Source organism: Manis pentadactyla, chromosome 10 (assembly GCF_030020395.1).
Source record: "Manis pentadactyla isolate mManPen7 chromosome 10, mManPen7.hap1, whole genome shotgun sequence".
Taxonomy (NCBI): Eukaryota; Metazoa; Chordata; class Mammalia; order Pholidota; family Manidae; genus Manis; species Manis pentadactyla.
The window spans coordinates 82391715-82411219 of record NC_080028.1 but is presented as its reverse complement, the minus strand read 5'-3'; the positions used below and the strand labels follow the sequence as shown (position 1 = coordinate 82411219).

General features: G+C 39.9%; 1 protein-coding gene across 3 annotated transcripts in view; it reads left to right on the top strand.

The window, feature by feature from the left end:
* XPO6 (exportin 6) overlaps positions 1 to 19505 on the top strand; it is a 114872-nt gene that overhangs the window by 22871 nt on the left and 72496 nt on the right. For 2 of the 3 annotated variants that reach the window (XM_036905702.2, XM_036905701.2), the window contains exon 2: positions 18674 to 18764. The exons of the other annotated variant lie outside the window; for it this stretch is intronic. In XM_036905702.2, coding sequence (XP_036761597.2) covers positions 18674 to 18764 — 91 coding nt within the window. The remainder of the gene's footprint in view (positions 1 to 18673; positions 18765 to 19505) is intronic. 3 annotated transcript variants of the gene reach the window in all.

The following is a 19505-nucleotide window of genomic DNA, read 5'->3' as shown; positions in this document are numbered from 1 at the left end:
GAGGGATGATTATCATAACCAACATGTGCATAGTGCTTTGTAGTCACCATGCAGCATACACTCCTGGTTGCGTTTAATACCAAGGATGCTCCAAGAGCTGGCAGGATTTGCCCAAAGTGACACAGGCTGTACTCTGTTGCTGGGACTGGTTTTATACTGGTTTTTCCTCTGCCTGCCATGGGTGGCCGAGTACCTCTCAGTGGTAGCACTGGTTCTCTCATTACTCATGTAGAGAGCATCCTTTCTGGGTCCCCTCCTTCCTGCCCTTTGGCAGGGTGGTAGTGGTGGGGGTATCATCTGTACCCTAGATGGGAGCAGTATTGGAGCACATTCTTCTGTGTTCTGTCTCTTCCCTCTCATTTTTTCCCTCTCACAGGAGTGATTTAGCTCCTGGTTTATTGATGGTGGTTGGGTGCACTGGGGAGAGCCTCACCTACTGGCCACATCCACCAGGAGTGAGGTTACTGCATCAGAACACTGCCTAGCTTTGTGCTTGTTTTCTCACATACCTACTTAGCCTCAAGAGAAGCTTGTCTTCTGCTGTGTCCTGCTTTCCTGCTTTGCTGGGGTCTGGGTGGGTAAGGTTAATTCAGGAGGGGAAGGAGGGAGCACTGCAGCTTTGCCAGTCATGAAGAGGACGTTAGACTTTGGACTGCACTTGATTTCATGAGACTGTATAGCAGCTGGGTAGAACCTGGAGGGGAGAAAGGAAGTGATTATGTAATACAGTCTGGGGATTTTTGCCAAAGTCAAATAAATTGTTTTGACTTATTTAAAATGCCAGTTCTGCCTGGGAATAATTCAGGATGAAGGTGGTATAGGTTTTACAAGAGACTTGCCCTTAAAACAGTTGCAGGTGGTAACAGCAGCTGAAATGAAATTATTTACATATGAACTGTAGTGTTAATTGTGATTTTGGATTGCAGCATGTGTTTATAATGGTCCATCAAGTTCCCACTCTTTCTTCACCTGATTTTGTTCAGCGTAATGCCAGCTCATTCATTGTCCTTATAGCCCTTGGAGCAGAACTCCTCTATGCTCCTTTAAGGGATAGAGGAGCTGTTTCTGGGAAAGGGCTCTTGTGGCCCTCCTGTGTGACTCGACCTGACCTATAGCTGATCCACTTGGGGCATATTCTCTCTGAGCTTCATTTTCCTCATCTGTTAAGTGAGGTCAGACTTGCTGTTAAGGTTTATTTCCTTCAAGATTCCATGATCCTGCTCTAGGATTTCTTGGTAGCATGCCTTCTGTTAATGTGCTCGGTAAGTATCTTTTACATTTAATTGACTAGGCGTACAGATATAAACACTCATCCTCCTGGGATATGTACCTGGAAAAGAGAAGCAGATGGGATTGTGAAGAGAGAGCCTATTCTTGGCTGTATTACTCACTTATTTTAGATAGTTTCTTGCAGAAAAACTATTTTTATCACTTGCTTTTTTGGCTAATTAAAGCCTTCTGACTGGAATGTAAATAAACAAGTATAGAAATTGTATGTATTTTAGCTCTTAGTGGAATATGATTGTTGCCCAACCAGCAGATGCAAAATTCTTAATGTCTGGGCTATGTAATAACCTTTTCAGAAACAATTTGTGGTAATAAACCTCGTCTCTGACAGAATAAAGTACCCCTCCTTCCTGATTGTCTTGCCAATGAGTTCAGCCCCTGGCAAGTTCACCCTCCATTAGGTGAGACCAAAAATGACAATGGAACATTCTTGGGGTGAAAGGGTTTATACCAACTTTATTCCCATGGTGGCACGTCAAGCACTAGAATCCCGTCCACAGTCTGCAGGCAGCAAGCCAGTCTCTGCCTCTGGGCCTCTTCACCCCCACAACCATTTTAGTCTCTGCCTTAGGCGCTGCCACCCACTCCAGCCTCTGCTCTCCTGCAGCTGTGCAGCCCAGAGCACTTGGTGGAGCTCTTTATATATATAGAGTCAGTGTACTGCACACGTGTGCAGTGGGCAAGATGACCAGGGTTAGTTAGGTGAGAATCGTAGCCATAGGAACTTACATTTCCTCTACACTTGTGTACCCTTTTCTCACTTTTCTCTTTCCTATTTGCCCAACTAGCTTGAAGCAGTAAGGATCAAAGATGGAGGGTACCAATCCAACAGATGATGTTTTTAAAAACTTTTTATTTGGAAATGATTTCAAGCTGAAAGATTGCCATGAATGAGTAGTCTAAAGAACACTCTTATACCCCTTACCCAAGCTCACCTATTAACACTTTGCCCTGTTTGCTTTATTATTTGTACTTTCTTTAGGTGTGTGTGTGTCTGTGTATGTATACATATACACACACACATATTTATATATATATATGCACATATATATATATGTGCATACACACAATATTTTTCTGGACTATATGAGAGTAAGTTGCCTACATCATGGCTCATTCGCTTATGGTGTATTTTCTAATAGGGGTATTCTCTTATGTAATCACAGTGCAGTTCTTAACTTCAATGAATTTGATGTTTATTCAGTACTTTGACCTATGAGTATTCCAGTTTTGTCAGTACTTTGATCTGTCTGTATTACAGTTTTGTCAGTTTGTCCAATTATGTCCTTAGCATTTTCTCCCTTCAGTACAGGATCTTGTCTAGAATCAGGTGTAGCGTTTACTTGTCATGACTCTTTAGTCTTTAGGTTTGTTGTTCTAAGTTTTTGAAACCAACTGGTGCTCCTGTTTTTATGTATTGTCCAGTAGTATATGGATAGATTTTCCCAGCATAAAACATACTGTCCTCTGTGTACAAGATGTTTCTGCTATTGGTCTCCAGGGGGACAGAATATGCTGCCTTGACCTTATAGCCTTTTGGCCAAGATGCCTGGCAGTCATTCTTCTTTCACTTACAGTCCTCAGCAATAAACAGATTGATCCCTTTTGTTCGTGGGAGAGAGAGAGAATCTGATTGAGCACTTTGTGCAAATCTAAGAAATGGAGGAATGTTTTGCCATTGGCCAACACTTTATGGTAGTTTCAGACTAAAGCAGAAGTGTGTCTCTTAATGACTCAAATTATCTTTGTATCTGGCCATAGTATATGTTTTAATCAAATATTAAGTATCTGCATGATTATGTTGTCCAAGTTACGGCTGTAGTTACTCTCAAAGGGAAGATATTTTTCAGAGTTAAGCTGTATGTAGGCAAGGCAGTGAGGAGCCCTTCTGAGTGAGGCAAATGCATAACTTCAGTAGTTTGGTCTGTCTGTGTTCACAGGGTTCTGGCAAGTGCATCTGCCCCACCCTTGATTTCCTAGAACATGGTGAGGCTGCCCGTCTCTTTCCTTTAGTAGAAGACATTTTTTGTGTGTGCAACTTTTATCCATAAGTTTTAGAGTTAATTACTTCAGTGTATGTACCCCTAGACACTATCTCTGTTTAGCCTTGCCTCTGCCTCTCTCACAGATAGGCCAAGGGAAACCTCATCATGGATGTGGATAGGACTGAATCAGGAACCCTGACTTGCCACTCACCAGTTGTGTGCCCTTGAAAGAGGTATTCAACGCTCCAGGGATTTGGTGCCTGCGCTTCTGAGTGCTAGACTTCAAAGGTTCAACCACTTTTAACAGTTTGCATTAGTGAAATAAAGTGAGATGTCTACTTCCTCATGATGTGTTTAGTTATTTTATTATTATTATTAATTTTTAAACTTTTGGTATAATTAATCTACAATTACATGAAGAACATTATGGTTACTAGACTCCCCCCTTCACCAAGTCCCCACCCACAAACCCCATTACAGTCACTGTCCATCAGCGTAGTATAAGATACTGTAGACTCACTACTTGTCTTCTCTTGTGTTGCACATCCCTCCCGATGCTACCACCCCCCCACATTATACATGCTAATCGTAAGGCCCCCTTTCTTTTTCCCCTTCCCTAATCCCTCCCTTCCCACCCCTCCTGCACAGTCCCTTTCCCTTTGGTAACTTAGTCCATTCTTGGGTTCTGTGATTCTGCTGCTGTTTTGTTCCTTCAGTTTCTCTTTGTTCTTATACTCCACATATGAGTGAAATCATTTGGTACTTGTCTTTCTCCACTTGGCTTATTTCACTGAGCATAACACCCTCTAGTTCTATCCATGTTGTTGCAAATGGTGGGATTTGTTTTCTTCTTATGGCTGAATAATATTCCATTGTGTATATGTACCACATCTTCTTTCTTTTTTTTTTTTGTATCATTAATCTACAATTACATGAAGAACATTATATTTACTAGGCTCCCTCCTTCACCAAGTCCCCCCCACATACCCCTTCACCAACACTGTCCATCTGCATTGTAAGATGCTGTAAAATCACTACTTGTCTTCTCTGTTTTGCACAGCCCTCCCTGTGCCCCCCATGCACTATACATGCTAATCGTAATGCCCTCTTTCTTTTTCCCCACCCTTATCCCTCCCTTCCCACCCATCCACCCCAGTCCCTTTCCCTTTGGTAACTGTTAGTCCATTCTTGGGTTCTGTGCTTCTGCTGCTGTTTTGTTCCTTCAGTTTTCCTCTGCTCTTACACTCCACATATGAGTGAAATCATTTGGTACTTGTCTTTCTCCGCCTGGCTTATTTCACTGAGCCTAATACCCTCTAGCTCCATCCGTGTTGTTGCGAATGGTAGGATTTGTTTTCTTCTTATGGCTGAATAATATTCCATTGTGTATATGTACCACATCTTCTTTATCCATTCATCTACTGATGGACACTTAGGTTGCTTCCATTTCTTGGCTATTGTAAATAGTGCTGCAATAAACATAGGGGTGCATCTGTCTTTTTCAAACTGGGCTGCTGCATTCTTAGGGTAAATTCCTAGAAGTGGAATTCCTGGGTCAAATGGTATTTCTATTTTGAGCTTTTTGAGGAACCTCCATACTGCTTTCCACAATGGTTGAACTAATTTGCATTCCCACCAGCAGTGTAGGAGGGTTCCCCTTTCTCCGCAACCTCACCAACATTTGTTGTTGTTTGTCTTTTGGATGGTGGCAGTCCTTACTGGTGTGAGGTGATATCTCATTGTAGTTTTAATTTGCATTTCTCTGATGACTAGCAATGTGGAGCATCTTTTCATGTGTCTGTTGGCCATCTGAATTTCTTCTTTGGAGAACTCTCTGTTCAGCTCCTCTGCCCATTTTTTTTTTTGGAAATAAAATATACATGTTTAATGTGTACAACTTATATAGATATATACATATGAATTTTATATATATATATACTTACACAAATATTGTGAAATAATGTCCACAGATAAGATAATTAATACATCCTTTAGCACAGCTGGTACTATTTTCCTTTATCCCTATGTTTTGTTTTGTTTTTTTTCCCTTTCTTTTTCACCGCCCTTGTCCCTACCTTCCCACCCATCCTCCCCAGTCGCTTTCGCTTTGGTAACTATTAGTCCATTCTTGGGTTCTGTGATTCTGCTGCTGTTTTGTCCCTCAGTTTTCGTTTGTTCTTATACTCCACATATGAGTGAAATCATTTGGTACTTGTCTTTCTCCGCCTGGCTTATTTCACTGAGACTAATACCCTCTAGCTCCATCCGTGTTGTTGCGAATGGTAGGATTTGTTTTCTTCTTATGGCTGAATAATATTCCATTGTGTATGTGTACCACCTCTTCTTTATCCACTCATCTACTGATGGACACTTAGGTTGCTTCCATTTCTTGGCTATTGTAAATAGTGCAGCGATTAACATAGGGGTGCATCTGTCTTTTTCAACCTGGAGTGCTGCATTCTTAGGGTAAGTTCCTAGAAGTAGAATTCCTGGGTCAAATGGTAAGTCTATTTTGAGCATTTTGAGGAACCTCCATACTGCTTTCCACAATGGTTGAACTAATTTACATTCCCACTAGCAGTGTAGGAGGGTTCCCCTTTCTCCACAACCTCGCCAACATTTGTTGTTGATTGTCTTTTCGATGATGGCGATCCTTACTGGTGTGAGGTGATACGTCATTGTGGTTTTAATTTGCATTTCTCTGATGGTTAGTGATGTGGAGCATCTTTTCAAGTGCCTGTTGGCCATCTGGATTTCTTCTTTAGAGAACTGTCTATTCAGCTCCTCTGCCCATTTTTTTAATTGGATTATTTGCTTTTTGTTTGTTGAGGCATTTGAGCTTTTTATATATTTTGGATGTCAATCCTTTATCGGATCTGTCATTTATGAATATGTTCTCCCATACTGTAGGATCTTTTTGTTCTATTGATGGTGTCCTTTTCTGTACAGAAGCTTTTTAGCTTGATATAGTCCCACTTGTTCATTTTTGCGTTTGTGTCCCTTGCCTGGGGAGATATGTTCATGAAGAAGTCACTCATGTTTATATCCATGAGATTTTTGCCTATGTTTTTTTCTAAGAGTTTTATGGTTTCACGACTTAAATTCAGGTCTTTGATCCATTTGGAGTTTACTTTTGTGTATGGGGTTAGACAGTGATCCAGTTTCATTCTCTTACATGTAGCTGTTCAGTTTTGCCAGCATCATCTGTTGAAGAGACTGTCATTTCCCCATTGTATGTCCATGGCTCCTTTATCAAATATTAATTGGCCATATATGTTTGGGTTAATGTCTGGAGTCTCTATTCTGTTCCACTGGTCTGTGGCTCTGTTCTTGTGCCAGTACCAAATTGTCTTGATTACTGTGGCGCTGTAGTAGAGCTTGAAGTTAGGGAGCGAGACCCTCCCACACTTTAGTCTTCCTCTCGGGATTGCTTTGGCTATTCGGGGTCTTTGATGGCTCCATATGAATTTTTTAACTATTTATTCCAGTTCATTAATGAATGCTGCTGGTAATTTGATAGGGATTGCATCGAATCTGTATATCGCTTTGGGCAGGATGGCCATTTTGACAATATTAATTCTTCCTAGCCAGGAGCATGGGATGAGTTTCCATTTGTTAGTGTCCTCTTTAATTTCTCTTAAGAGTGTCTTATAGTTTTCAGGGTATAGGTCTTTCACTTCCTTGGTTAGGTTTATTCCTAGGTATTTTATTCTTTTTGATGCTATTGTGAATGGAATTGTTTTCCTGATTTCTCTTTCTATTAGTTCATTGTTAGTGTATAGGAAAGCTACAGATTTCTGTGTGTTAATTTTGTATCCTGCAACTTTGCTGAATTCCGATATTAGTTCTAGTAGTTTTGGAGTGGAGTCTTTAGGGTTTTTTATGTACAATATCATGTCATCTGCAAATAGTGACAGTTTGACTTCTTTACCAATCTGGATTCCTTGTTTCTTTGTTTTGTCTGATTGCCGTGGCTAGGACCTCCAGTACTACTACTACATTGAATAACAGTGGGTAGAGTGGGCATCCCTGTCTTGTTCCCAATCTCAGAGGAAAAGCTTTCAGCCTCTCGCTGTTCAGTATGATGTTAGCTGTGGGTTTATCATATATGGCCTTTATTATGTTGAGGTACTTGCCCTCTATGCCCATTTTGTTGAGAGTTTTTATCATGAATGGATGTTGAATTTTGTCGAATGCTTTTTCAGCATCTATGGAGATAATCATGTGGGTTTTGTCCTTTTTGTTGATGTGGTGGATGATGTTGATGGATTTTTGAATGTTGTACCATCCTTGTATCATCCCTTGAATCCCACTTGGTCATGGTGTGTGATCTTCTTGATGTATTTTTGAATTCGGTTTGCTAATACTTTGTTTAGTATTTTTGCATATACGTTCATCAGGGATATTGGTCTGTAGTTTTCTTTTTTTGGTGGGGTCTTTGCCTGGTTTTGGTATTAGGGTGATGTTGGCTTCATAGAATGAGTTTGTGAGTATTCTCTCCTCTTCTATTTTTTGGAAAACTTTAAGGTGAATGGATATTATGTCTTCTCTGTATGTCTGATAAAATTCCGAGGTAAACCCATCTGGCCCGGGGGTTTTGTTCTTGGGTAGTTTTTTGATTACTGATTCAATTTCGTTGCTGGTAATTGGTCTGTTTAGATTTTCTGTTTCTTTCTGGGTCAGTCTTGGAAGGTTGTATTTTTCTAGGAAGTTGTCCATTTCTCCTAGGTTTTCCAGCTTGTTAGCATATAGGTTTTCATAGTATTCTCTAATAATTCTTTGTATTTCTGGTGGGTCTGTCATGATTTTTCCTTTCTCGTTTCTGATTCTGTTGATGTGTGTTGATTCTCTTTTTCTCTTAGTCTGGCCGGAGGCCTGTCTATTTTGTTTATTTTCTCAAAGAACCAGCTCTTGGTTTCATTGATTTTTTCCTATTGTTTCATTCTTCTCAATTTTATTTATTTCTTCTCTGATCTTTATTATGTCCCTCATTCTGCTGACCTTAGGCCTCATTTGTTCTTCTTTTTCCAATTTCGATAATTGTGACATTAGACTATTCATTTGGGATTGTTCTTCCTTCTTTAAATATGCCTGGATTGCTATATACTTTCCTCTTAAGACTGCTTTTGCTGTGTCCCACAGAAGTTGGGACTTTGTGTTGTTGTTGTCATTTGTTTCCATATATTGCTTGATCTCTATTTTAATTTGGTTGTTGATCTGTTAATTATTTAGGAGCATGTTGTTAAGCCTCCATGTGTTTGTGAGCCTTTTTGTTTTCTTTGTACAATTTATTTCTAGTTTTATACCTTTGTGGTCTGAAAAGTTGGGTGGTAGGATTTCAATCTTTTGGAATTTACTGAGGCTCTTTTTGTGGCCCAGTATGTGGTCTATTTTGGAGAATGTTCCATGTGCACTTGAGAAGACTGTATATCCTATTGCTTTTGGATGTAGAGTTCTGTAGATGTCTGTTAGGTCCATCTGTTCTAGTGTGTTGTTCAGTGCCTCTGTGTCCTTACTTATTTTCTGTCTGGTGGGTCTGTCCTTTGGAGTGAGTGGTGTGTTGAAGTCTCCCAAAATGAATGCATTACATTCTATTTCCTCCTTTAATTCTTTTAGTATTTGTTTCACATATGCTGGTGCTCCTGTATTGGGTGCATATATATTTATAATAGTTATATCCTCTTATTGGACTGAGCCCTTTATGATTATGTACTATCCTTCTTTATCTCTTGTTACTTTCTTTGTTTTGAAGTCTATTTTGTCTGATACTAGTACTGCAACACCTGCTTTTTTCTCCCTGTTGTTTGCATGAAATATCTTTTTCCATCCCTTGGCTTTTAGTCTGTGCATGTCTTTGGGTTTGAGGTGAGTCTCTTGTAAGCAGCATATAGATGGGTCTTGCTTTTTTATCCATTCTGTTACTCAGTGTCTTGATTGGTGCATTCAGTCCATTTACATTTAGGGTGATTATTGAAAGATATGTACTTACTGCCATTGCAGGCTTTAGGTTCGTGGTTACGAAAGGTTCAAGGTTAGCTTCTTTACTATCTTACTGTCTAACTTAACTCGCTTTTTGAGCTATTAGAAAAACTGTCTGATGATTCTTTATTTCTCTCCCTTCTTATTCCTCCTCCTCCATTCTTCATATGTTGGGTGTTTTGTTCTGTGCTCTTTTGTGTTTCCTTTGACTGCTTTTGTGGGTAGTTGATTTTATTTTTTGTCTTTAGTTAGTATTTGGTTGGTCTGCTTTCTTTGCTGTGATTTTATTTTCTCTGGTGACATCTATTTAGTCTTAGGAGTGCTCCCATCTGGAGCAGTCCCTCTAAAATACCCTGTAGAGGTGGTTTGTGGGAGGCATGTTCCCTCAACTTTTGCTTGTCTGGGAATTGTTTAATCCCTACTTCATATTTAAATGATAATTGTGCTGGATACAATATCTTTGGTTCAAGGCCCTTCTGTTTCATTGCATTAAATTATATCATGCCATTCTCTTCTGGCCTATAAGGTTTCTGTTGAGAAGTCTGATGATAGCCTGATGGGTTTTCCTTTGTAGGTGACCTTTTTTTTTCTCTCTGACTGCCTTTAATCCTCTGTCCTTGTCTTTGATCTGCTGTTTTAATTATTATGTGTTTTGGTATTGCCCTCCTTGAGTCCCTTGTCATGAAGTTCTGTGTGCTTCCGTGGTCTGATCGATTGTTTCCTCCCCCAGTTTGGGGAAGTTCTCAGCAATTATTTCTTCAAAGACACTTTCTATCCCTTTTTCTCTCTCTTCTTCTTCTGGTACTCCTATAATGCGGATATTTTTCCATTTTGATTGGTCACATAGTTCTCTTAATATTGTTTCATTCCTGGAGATCCTTTTATCTCTCTCTGCATCAGCTTCTCTGCGTTTCTGTTCTCTGATTTCTAGTCCATTAATGGTCTCTTGCATCTCGTCAATTCTGCTTTGAAGTCCTTCCAGAGATTGTTTTATTTCTGTATTCTCCCTCCTTAGCTCTTGCATATTTCTCTCCAAGTCCATCAGCATGGTTATGACTTTTATTTTGAATTCTTTTTCAGGAAGATTGGTTAAATCTGTCTCCCCAGATTCCTTCTCAGGGGAGGATGTAGAGGATGTCTGGGTTAGTCTCGTCTGGATCAAATTCTTCTGCCTTTTCATGTCAGTAGATGCAGTGGTATGCTGTTGGCTCGTCTTTCAGCTGGGAGAACCAAGATCCTTTCCATTTGCTCCTGGCCTTTGTTTCTTGGGACAACGGTGACCCCTAGCGGCTTGTGTTGGGCCGTTGTGCGTAGATGGGGTCTCTGTTTCTTGCCCGGCCGCTATGGAGGAAGCTCCCTTGCTGTGGGCTTGGCCAGCCTCAGACTGCTCCCCTTTTATGGTGGGCCCGTACGGAGGGGGAACAGACAGGGGGCTGTTTATCGCCATGAGGGGTCTCAGAGCTGCACTACCACCTATGAGGTTAGGGTGCCCAGAGTTCCCCCAGACTCCCGGCTGCTGGGCTGTGTGCTCTGGGACGTTTCCGTCCAGCTGTGAAGCCCCTGTCCCTTTAAGACCTTCAAAAAGCACTCGGTTTTCTTTTGTCCCAGGGGCACTGGCTGCGGGCACCAGCTTGCAGGTTTTACTGTCCTGTTTCCCTAGTATCCTGCACTCCTTGCATTGTGTGTCTGCGCTGCAGCGCGGATGGCTAGGGCTGGGTGTTTAGCAGTCCTGGGCTCCCTTTCCCTCCCCACTCCGATTCCTCTACTCCTGCTGGGAGCTGGGGTGAGAGGTGCTCAGGTCTTGCCAGGCCGCGGCTTGTATCTTTCCCCCTTCGTGAGGCGCTGGATTCTCACAGGTGTAGATGTAGCCTGGCTGTTGTCCTGTGTCTTCTGGTCTCTCTTTTAGTAATAGTTGTATTTTCAAAAATTTATATGGTTTTGGGAGGAGATTTCCGCTGCTCTACTCACGCCGCCATCTTGGCTCCGCCTCTATGTTTAGTCATTTTAAAGGACAGTATCTGCACAATTAGACCCAAAGAGCAGTGACAGGAAAGATGTGAAGAAGTCTTTCTCTGAATATCATTCTCTTGACTAGACTTCCCGTGTGTGCTCTCCTGCTTTCTAAGAGGATTTTGTGCTGAGTGACTTTAGGAGGGGATTGATAGATGTCACATTGATTCTCATTGTGTGTAATGTTAAGCTTAGTACAGTTGACCCTTGAACAACTTGGGTTAGGGACACTGACCTCCCTGTGCAGTCAAATCAGAGTATAACTTTTGACTCTGCTGTTGACCAGAAGACTTACTGATGACATAAACAGTTGATTAATGCATATTTTCTATGTTATATGTATTATACACTGCATTCTTATAATGCTACAATATTGTAAGTTAGAAGAAAATGTTTTTTCAAATTATCACATACCTCCAAAAGTTTTTCCAATATATTTATTGAAAAAAAATCTGTGTGTAAGTGAAGTGGCGCAGTTCAAGTCCGTGTTGTTTAAGGATCAACTGTTATTTTTCTGATATACAGGCCTAAAGGCCAAAGGGATTTTTTGCCTCATCTCTTTTCTTTGCAGTGGTGAGAGCGTAGGGACGAATGAGAGTGTTCTTCTGAGAGTCTAGACATCCATGGTAATCCTGTTAACTTCCAGAGAGTGTTTATATGAGATTGAATTTCTTTGCTAATGGTGTCTGTTTGTGACACACCAGGTATGTTTTGCATACTTTTTAACGTTGGTCAGCAGTTAGTATAGAATCACTTTTCTCAGAAACTTTTTTTACATACAAGCAAGTAGAGTGATAAAATTGGTATAGATATGCCACAGGAATATTTGAATGGGACTCTGGGGTGCTGGTCCTCATGGTTTGGTATCAAGGAGGCCATGAACTTGAATACAGGATGCCCATATCATTTACCTCTGTGTGGCTCCTGGCGAAGGTAGCAAAAAGCTTTATAAAAGTTTCTTATAAAAGTCATTTTTCTCTATAGCATCTTACTATGCTGATAGACAGTGACTGCAAAGGAGGAGGGGAGGACTTGATAATATGGGTGAATGTTGAAACCACCATGTAGTTCCTGTGAAACCTTCATAAGATTGTATATCAATGATACTTTAATTTTAAAAAAGTCATTTTTTTCCCCAGTACCAATTTTATAAAATGTTATACTTTAGAGGGGAATGTTTTAGAGGCAATTAGGTAAAACATTACAGATTTGATCAGGATTTGAGAAAACTGTCATCAAGGTACCTTAAGGGAGAAAGCACCCATATTGCCCACCCGTAGTTTAGGGTTTTTAGATAAATTATTAACAGTCTACTGTTTCTCAGAATATACTTAATTGAATGCTTGTGAACAGAGATCATTATGATCAGAGCCTCTAAAGGGGGAAATTTAAACAGTCATATGTTTCTTGACTTTGGAGGGATTACTAGTATTCCTGAGAAAGTGATACTAACAGTCGTCTTGTTCCTTTTGCTCTCCTGAATTTGGTCTGTAAAATGCTTGAGCACTGGACCATTTGAGCACTAGAGAAAATAGAAACATATTAGGTCGAGTCTCTTCCCAGACAGTTTATGTTCTGCCTAGGTAGAGAGGCCTATCTATGAAGTATTAACAGTTACAGAGAGGAGTTTCTAAAGCCCTTTCTTTAGTTCTGGCATTATTTTAACTATGTGCTTTACATAGATTATTTAGTCCTTAGAACAACCCCTTTTGTTAAGATCTCTTATCCCCAGTGGTGCACAAGAGAAAAGAGTGACAGATTAAATAACTAGGCCAAGGTTGATACGTGTTTGGATTTGCACCCAAGGAATGGGGCACCAGAGCCTGTGCTCTTTATTGTGCCATTCTGAAGGGAGCAGTGCCATGGGCAAAACTCTGTGGTACTGATGAAAAGACAAAGACAAAAGATGAAAACAAAGAAGGGGAGGTCTGTGCTGTAAACTTTCATACTTTAAGAATCTTAATTTCATGAATGCTGAGCTATGAATTGCAGACCCAGGAGCAAATGCAAGGTGGGAATAGACATTTGCTATTGGAAATGAGACCATGAGTGTTCAGCCTGGAGTGATGGCTTCTGTCGTGAGTAATGGCAAAACAGGCATGCTTTCCTTCCTTTGTCCTATTAAACTTCTCTGCATTTTTCAAAGCCCAGAATATATTAGTCACTGTGAATCTTCCCCTGTCTTCCTCAGTTCACTTTCGGCTCCTGGAGCCGTCTTTACATATGTCACTCTTACAGGATGTAAACTGTCATATTTTACTTCTTCATTCATAGATTCTCCCCTTCTCTCCATGCCAATTCTCTCCTCCAATTCTTTAAAATCAAGGACAGTCTTACTCATCTTTCTATCTCAGGGGCTCAAAGTAGTATCAGTTATTTAGTGAGTATTGGGCATATTTGTTTGTTGAATGAATAGCCGAGTTTCTCAGTTGGTCCATATTTAAAGGTTCTTTAAAGCTTGGTATAGAATAATTGGGGCAGAAGATCTGTGTTTAGGAGAATCAGTCTGGTGGTGTAGTACAGATTGAGTTGGTGTTGGGGAAGCTGACATCAAGGCAATTAGGTAAAAGAAATTATAGCAATCTAGGCAGGAGGTGATTAGAGTCTTGTAGAAGGTAGTAATGAGGGAAAAGGTACAAATCTAATGAAAATGTAAAGCAGGAACCAGCAGACCTGGTGACATTTTTGTAGGCATAGAGGATATGGGGAGAAGTCGAACATTTCAAATTATGTAATCCTTTGGCCGCTTTCAAGCTTTTTAAATAATTTATTAGATGATTATTAGATAGGGTGCTGGTTGACTTAGTAGTTCCTAAATAAATAAGGCAGTATTATATAGGCTCTGAACTGTGAAACCATGAACAGTGCAATAAAAGGAGCAGATAAAGTCAAGGCAGGCACAGTTGAAAGCTCCCCCACTTGGCAGATTTTAACTCATTCTGTAAGAGAAAGCTTTGATTTATTTTAGATATATACATAGCTTCCCAAGAGCTTAAATCTGAGTCAAGTTTCATTCACCATCTTGCCCAAGGATTTTAATCTGCTGTTGAGTTGAGCCCTGTAACTCCTGCAGAAGCATAGGTCATGTGGTTGTCATACTTTGTGTTGCTAACCTGGCAGCTCTGCAGACAAATAGGTGATGGTTCCCAGGAATCCTGGAGTCTCATGCACCGACTGCACTTATAGGCCAGCTACAGGCCTGCAGATTGCTCTTAATAGTTGTGCTAATAGAGGAAAAATACAATTTCTAAATTCAGAGTCTGAAAAGATTCTGAATGTTAAGAGTAAGTCTAATATTAAGTTTTAAAAATTGTGTATACTTACAGAAAAGTGCACAAATCATAATGTAAAGCAAGCATCCTTGTGTTACTAACACTCAGATCAAGAAGATAGCGTTACCAGTATCTCACAACCCCTCATTCTCTAAGGTAACTTGTACTCTGATTATAACACTGTAGATTCATTCTGCATGTTTTTTAGGATTAACATACAGAGAATAATGAAGGACGTATTTTGGCTTCTTTCAGCCAACATTGTGTTTGTGAGCTTTGTCCATGTTGTTGTATGTAGCAGTATTTATTCATTCTTGTTGTCTTGTAATGCTCTACTGATGAATAAACCACAAAGTATTCATCCACTCCACTGGTGATGGACATTAGGATTCTTTAGAGTTTTTTGGAAATTAGGAATAATGGTTCTGTCAATATTTGTGTGTATTTTCTTTGGGTATGCATATACAGATTTGTTGCGTATATTTTCAAGGAGGAAAATTGCAGGGTTATATATAATGTATGCATATGTTCAGCTGTCAAATGGTTTTCCAAAATAGTTACACCAGTGTACACTGCCAGCATACTCCTGTTGCTCAATATCTTTATCAACACTTATTTCTGTCTTTTAAATTTTAGCCATTTTGGTGGATGTGTGGCACTCTTGTTTTTAATTTGCTTTTCTGGGATTAATAATGAGGTTGAGTACTTATAGGCTTTCTGAATATCTTCTTTTGCAATTAATGGTTGTCTGTCAAAAAAAAATTGACGCATCTGTCTTTTCCTTGTTGATCTGTAGAAGTTATTTTATACTCTGATGAGAGTTCACTGTTACTTATGTTGGAAATACCTTCTCCCATTTTTGTGGTTTTCTCTTACACTCTCTTCATTGTGCCATCTGATGAACATTCCAAGTTACCAGTCTTTTTTCCCTTGGTATTTAGTGTTTTTATGTGTTCTATTCAAGAAACTTTTCCCTACCCCAAGATCATGAAAATGTCTGTATTATTCTAGGTAATATAATCCATATTGTTTTATCTCTCACATTTTGTATGTATAATCCAACTGGATTTTTTTGTGTGTATGTGACTGTGTCTTGTTTTTAAGCTAATCTCATTTTTCATTAGTTCTTCAAGATCTGAGTCTTAAGTCTCAAGCGGAAGATGGGAAGCAGTCAGATGTATCTGAATCTGGGTGTTCTTCATAAATCAGGAGTACAGTGTTTAAATAGCTTTTGGGAATTGAAGCCTTCTCTCTCTACCACACCATGGCACTTGGTTTTTGTTTTATGTTCATTGTCCCTTTATTACTTGAAAATGTAGTCTGAATGGAATATTACCACTTCCTTACATGCCGTTAATTCCTTAACCCACTGCAGTCTGGATTCTGGCTTCACCAGCTACTGGAAACAGCTGGCAAAGGTTCTGTAGTCTTTGTGCCAAATGGGGGGATTTCTCCAGTATCCTTCAACCATTTGCAGGTTTTGAGCATATCCTTTTTGTCTTCACATCTCTGTTCTGGTTGTGTGACCTTGGCAGAGTCTCAGCCTCCTTTTCTTCTGTAAACTTACATGGTTTCATTTTGAAATCCAGTTGGAAAAGCCCCTAGATATGTTTGAGACAAAGTTCTTAAACCCAAGGGCATTAATCTCTGGTTCCAAAATAGGCTTGACCTTGTTTTGCTTTGGGCTGTTTTCACTTGGTATTTTAAGACCAAATAAATATGATAGCAGCCATAACTGTCAATTAGGTAATTTCCTTAGAGTTCACTAGCAGCTTCCCATGGATCATTTCATTTGATCCTCATAACACCCTGTGAAGTGGGTATTAGAATTGCAGTTACAGAAGTTATTGAAAATACAAACAGCATATTATTTATTCTTGTTGAGAAAAACCTGGTGATGCCACCAGATGAGGTTTTGGGGTTTCCTGTTTCATGTAGCCATCATTTGGTGGGACAGTCTATCCTGTGACCCTTGTGGGCACTTTCTGCTTTCCACTTCCCACTGGAATGTTAGCTTCTTGGGTTTGAGCAGGAGGGGTCATCCACTGGGATGGGACTGGGAATGGAGACAGAGTTGGATTCTTTAAGAAGATAATCAGGAACTTGCCCCAACAGCCTCTAATGCACGGCGGGTAATCGTCAAGTTCACAGACTTCTGCCTCAAGAACTAGTATGAAATATATCTTGGTGGTTGATTGCCTGAATGTGACGAGTTTAGGTTTTTCCCACTGTCTACTCCAGAATCATTCACTACAAGACAAAGTCGTGGAGCAGGTGTGACTTGAAGGTACAGCCTTAATTTTTAGGAACCCACTTTGGCTCCAGAAGAACTATTGATTTATTTTAATTAAATAGCTGACTTTAGTTCAACCAATCTCTCTTGATTTATGTTTGTTTATTCATTTGCCAGTAAGTTATTTTAACATGTGATATTTTCCTTTGATTCTTTTCAGTCTTCCCACAAACTTTTTTTTTAAACACCAAATCCTTTTTTCAGATGAATTGGTATACCAAGTCAGTTTATGAAACAGACCAAAGCATTCTTTCATTCATATAAAATCATTTTAGAGATTTGAATTTATAGCATTTACTTAGAAAGCCAGTGACCCCAGTGTGGCTGTTTTGATCAACAGAAAAACTTTTTTAAAAAAAGAAACATTTTAAAAAAGATTACAGTCTTATTTAGTCCAACATTCTAGTTATTTCTCCCTTTGCAAAAATTTTGTAGTTTTTAATAAAATGGCTTAACTTTTAATCCAAGGGTGTTTTTCACTTGAACCAATACGTTGGTTTGAAAAAAGAGTAGGGGGCTCATCTTTATCGTAAATATAAAAGTCAGACAACTCACAAGTACTAAAACTGTTGTACAGTAATTCGTCACTCAGCATGGCAGAGTATTGTCATCACTGCATAGCTGTTGTATCATGATTGTGGCATGGGAGGGACAGCCGTTCCCAGCACTGCTTGACTGTGGCTCCAGGTATTGTGTGCTTACACATGCTTAGTGATGTAGATGGGCTGGGGCAAGCCTGGCTCGGCCTCTATAATTAGGACCAATCATAAGAAGTGCTAGTTTTATCTACAGAAATGGCCTAGTTTCCTCAGTCTCCTCAACTCAGTCACCAAGTGGAGGCCTCAGGTAATATTTCAGTCTGGAACATAACACATTTGAGTGTGGACTTGTTTGAAAATGCAGTTTTCTAGTCCTCACTCTGGGGGCAGTGGTGAGGATATAGGGAAGGGAGTTGGGGGTAGACTGGAAGACAGGAATTAAGAGATAAGAAATCACGACTGCTCTTGGTTCTTGTTTATGTCTGGGCACATTGATGCCAGTGAGGATTCAGAAATGGTCTGGGAATGCTCACCTTCTTGCAGACGGGTTGCGTGAAAAAGTGTTGACTCAAACTCATTGCTGCAACTGACATCCCTGGCAGAGAAGAGGAAATGGGTTTGGGGTTCCATATGGAAAGGGGAGGATGAATGTTGGCGCCCCTTGACTTTCATTCTCTACCTGCGTGGTTCTGCTGAGAGTCTGGTTCTCTGGGGGTCTGTGGTCAGAATATGCTGGCTAAATTTGACTCTGCTCAGCAAGGCTCTTAGCTTCACCTTAACCTCTATGGGCTGCTCATTCCAGATTGAGAGTTGACATAAGACTCCTGAAGTGCCTTCAAAAAACTTCATGAACCCATGCAGCAGTTTGACTACAGTTGCTATGAATCAAAATATGGCTTATTATTTAGACTTGGGGCAAATGTATTGTTGATGGGTAGTCTGTAGGAAGCCCTAACCTCCCCGAGTCTCTTTACCCTGTGTCTGCAGTCAGGGCCAGGGAATGTTAAATTGCTTTCAGTATGTTTCCAGAATTAAATTTTGAATTATTCACTCCCTCTTCCTCTGCATAAATAATTGAAAATTGATGGCAACAGTAGCATGAATTTATGTATATTAAAACTTAGGGTTTTGAGCCAGCTGGGAAATTCCCTTCAGTTTTTCTGGCTTACACCATGTATTTGAAGAATGTTGAACCTAGGTGTTTTGGAAAGTAAATTATTATTGCTGTTGAATGTGACCTGAAAGGAGTTGAGAAGCAGTGGAACTGAAGATATAGTTAGTGATTTTTTTTTCAAATTCTTCTGTTAGGCGTCTGAAGAAGCCTCCCTCAGGGCATTGGAAAGTCTGATGACAGAATTTTTCCATGATTGTACAACCAATGAAAGAAAACGTGAGATAGGTAAGTGAAATGTTGAATTGTAAACAGTCATCTATAAGGAAAAGGCCCCAGTGGAGTAGAAGGAATTGGTAGCCTTGGCTGATCAAGCCTGTGTTTCTCCTTTAATTCTTGCTTTTTTTGCTCTGGTTCTGATTTGTGGCTGATGCGGTATGGGTATGCAAATCTAGCTGCAAGAGAGTTGGGTCCATGGAGCCCACTGTAATCCACAGTGATGGATTTTCTTTCCTTTGGCCAAGTGTGGAAAACCCTCCCTGTTTTGTTATAATTTCAGCAATGTTGAACTTTTTGTAAGAAGCCCATGGCTATTAGCTTGAAAAAAACAACAACAAATGTCAAAATGATGTTTTTGGTGTGTAGAGGTCTAATCCAGTCTTCATTTAGTGCCCAGAGATTCCTTAACTGATAATTACCTTTAGGGGCTTCATTCTGCTTTTTCCTTATCTCCATTATTGTTTCTCCCATTCTGCACGTTTTGATGAATAAAGGCTTCAAACAACAGAGAGATGTAGGTGTAATTACTTTAGGTCTTCTGGAAACCTCATCACCTTCAAGAACCTTCTTTTGAATTTTGTATCTATTAAGAGGAACACTATCATTAAAGCATACTGTAAACTAGAAAGTGTATTCAAGTGTCAGATCTCTACCATGCTGCACTGTGGTCCTGGAGTAATCTTTTTTTTCCCTTCTGAATCATCACTTAACCCCTGAACTTGAGAACGAAAAATGTTTTCTGTATCTAAA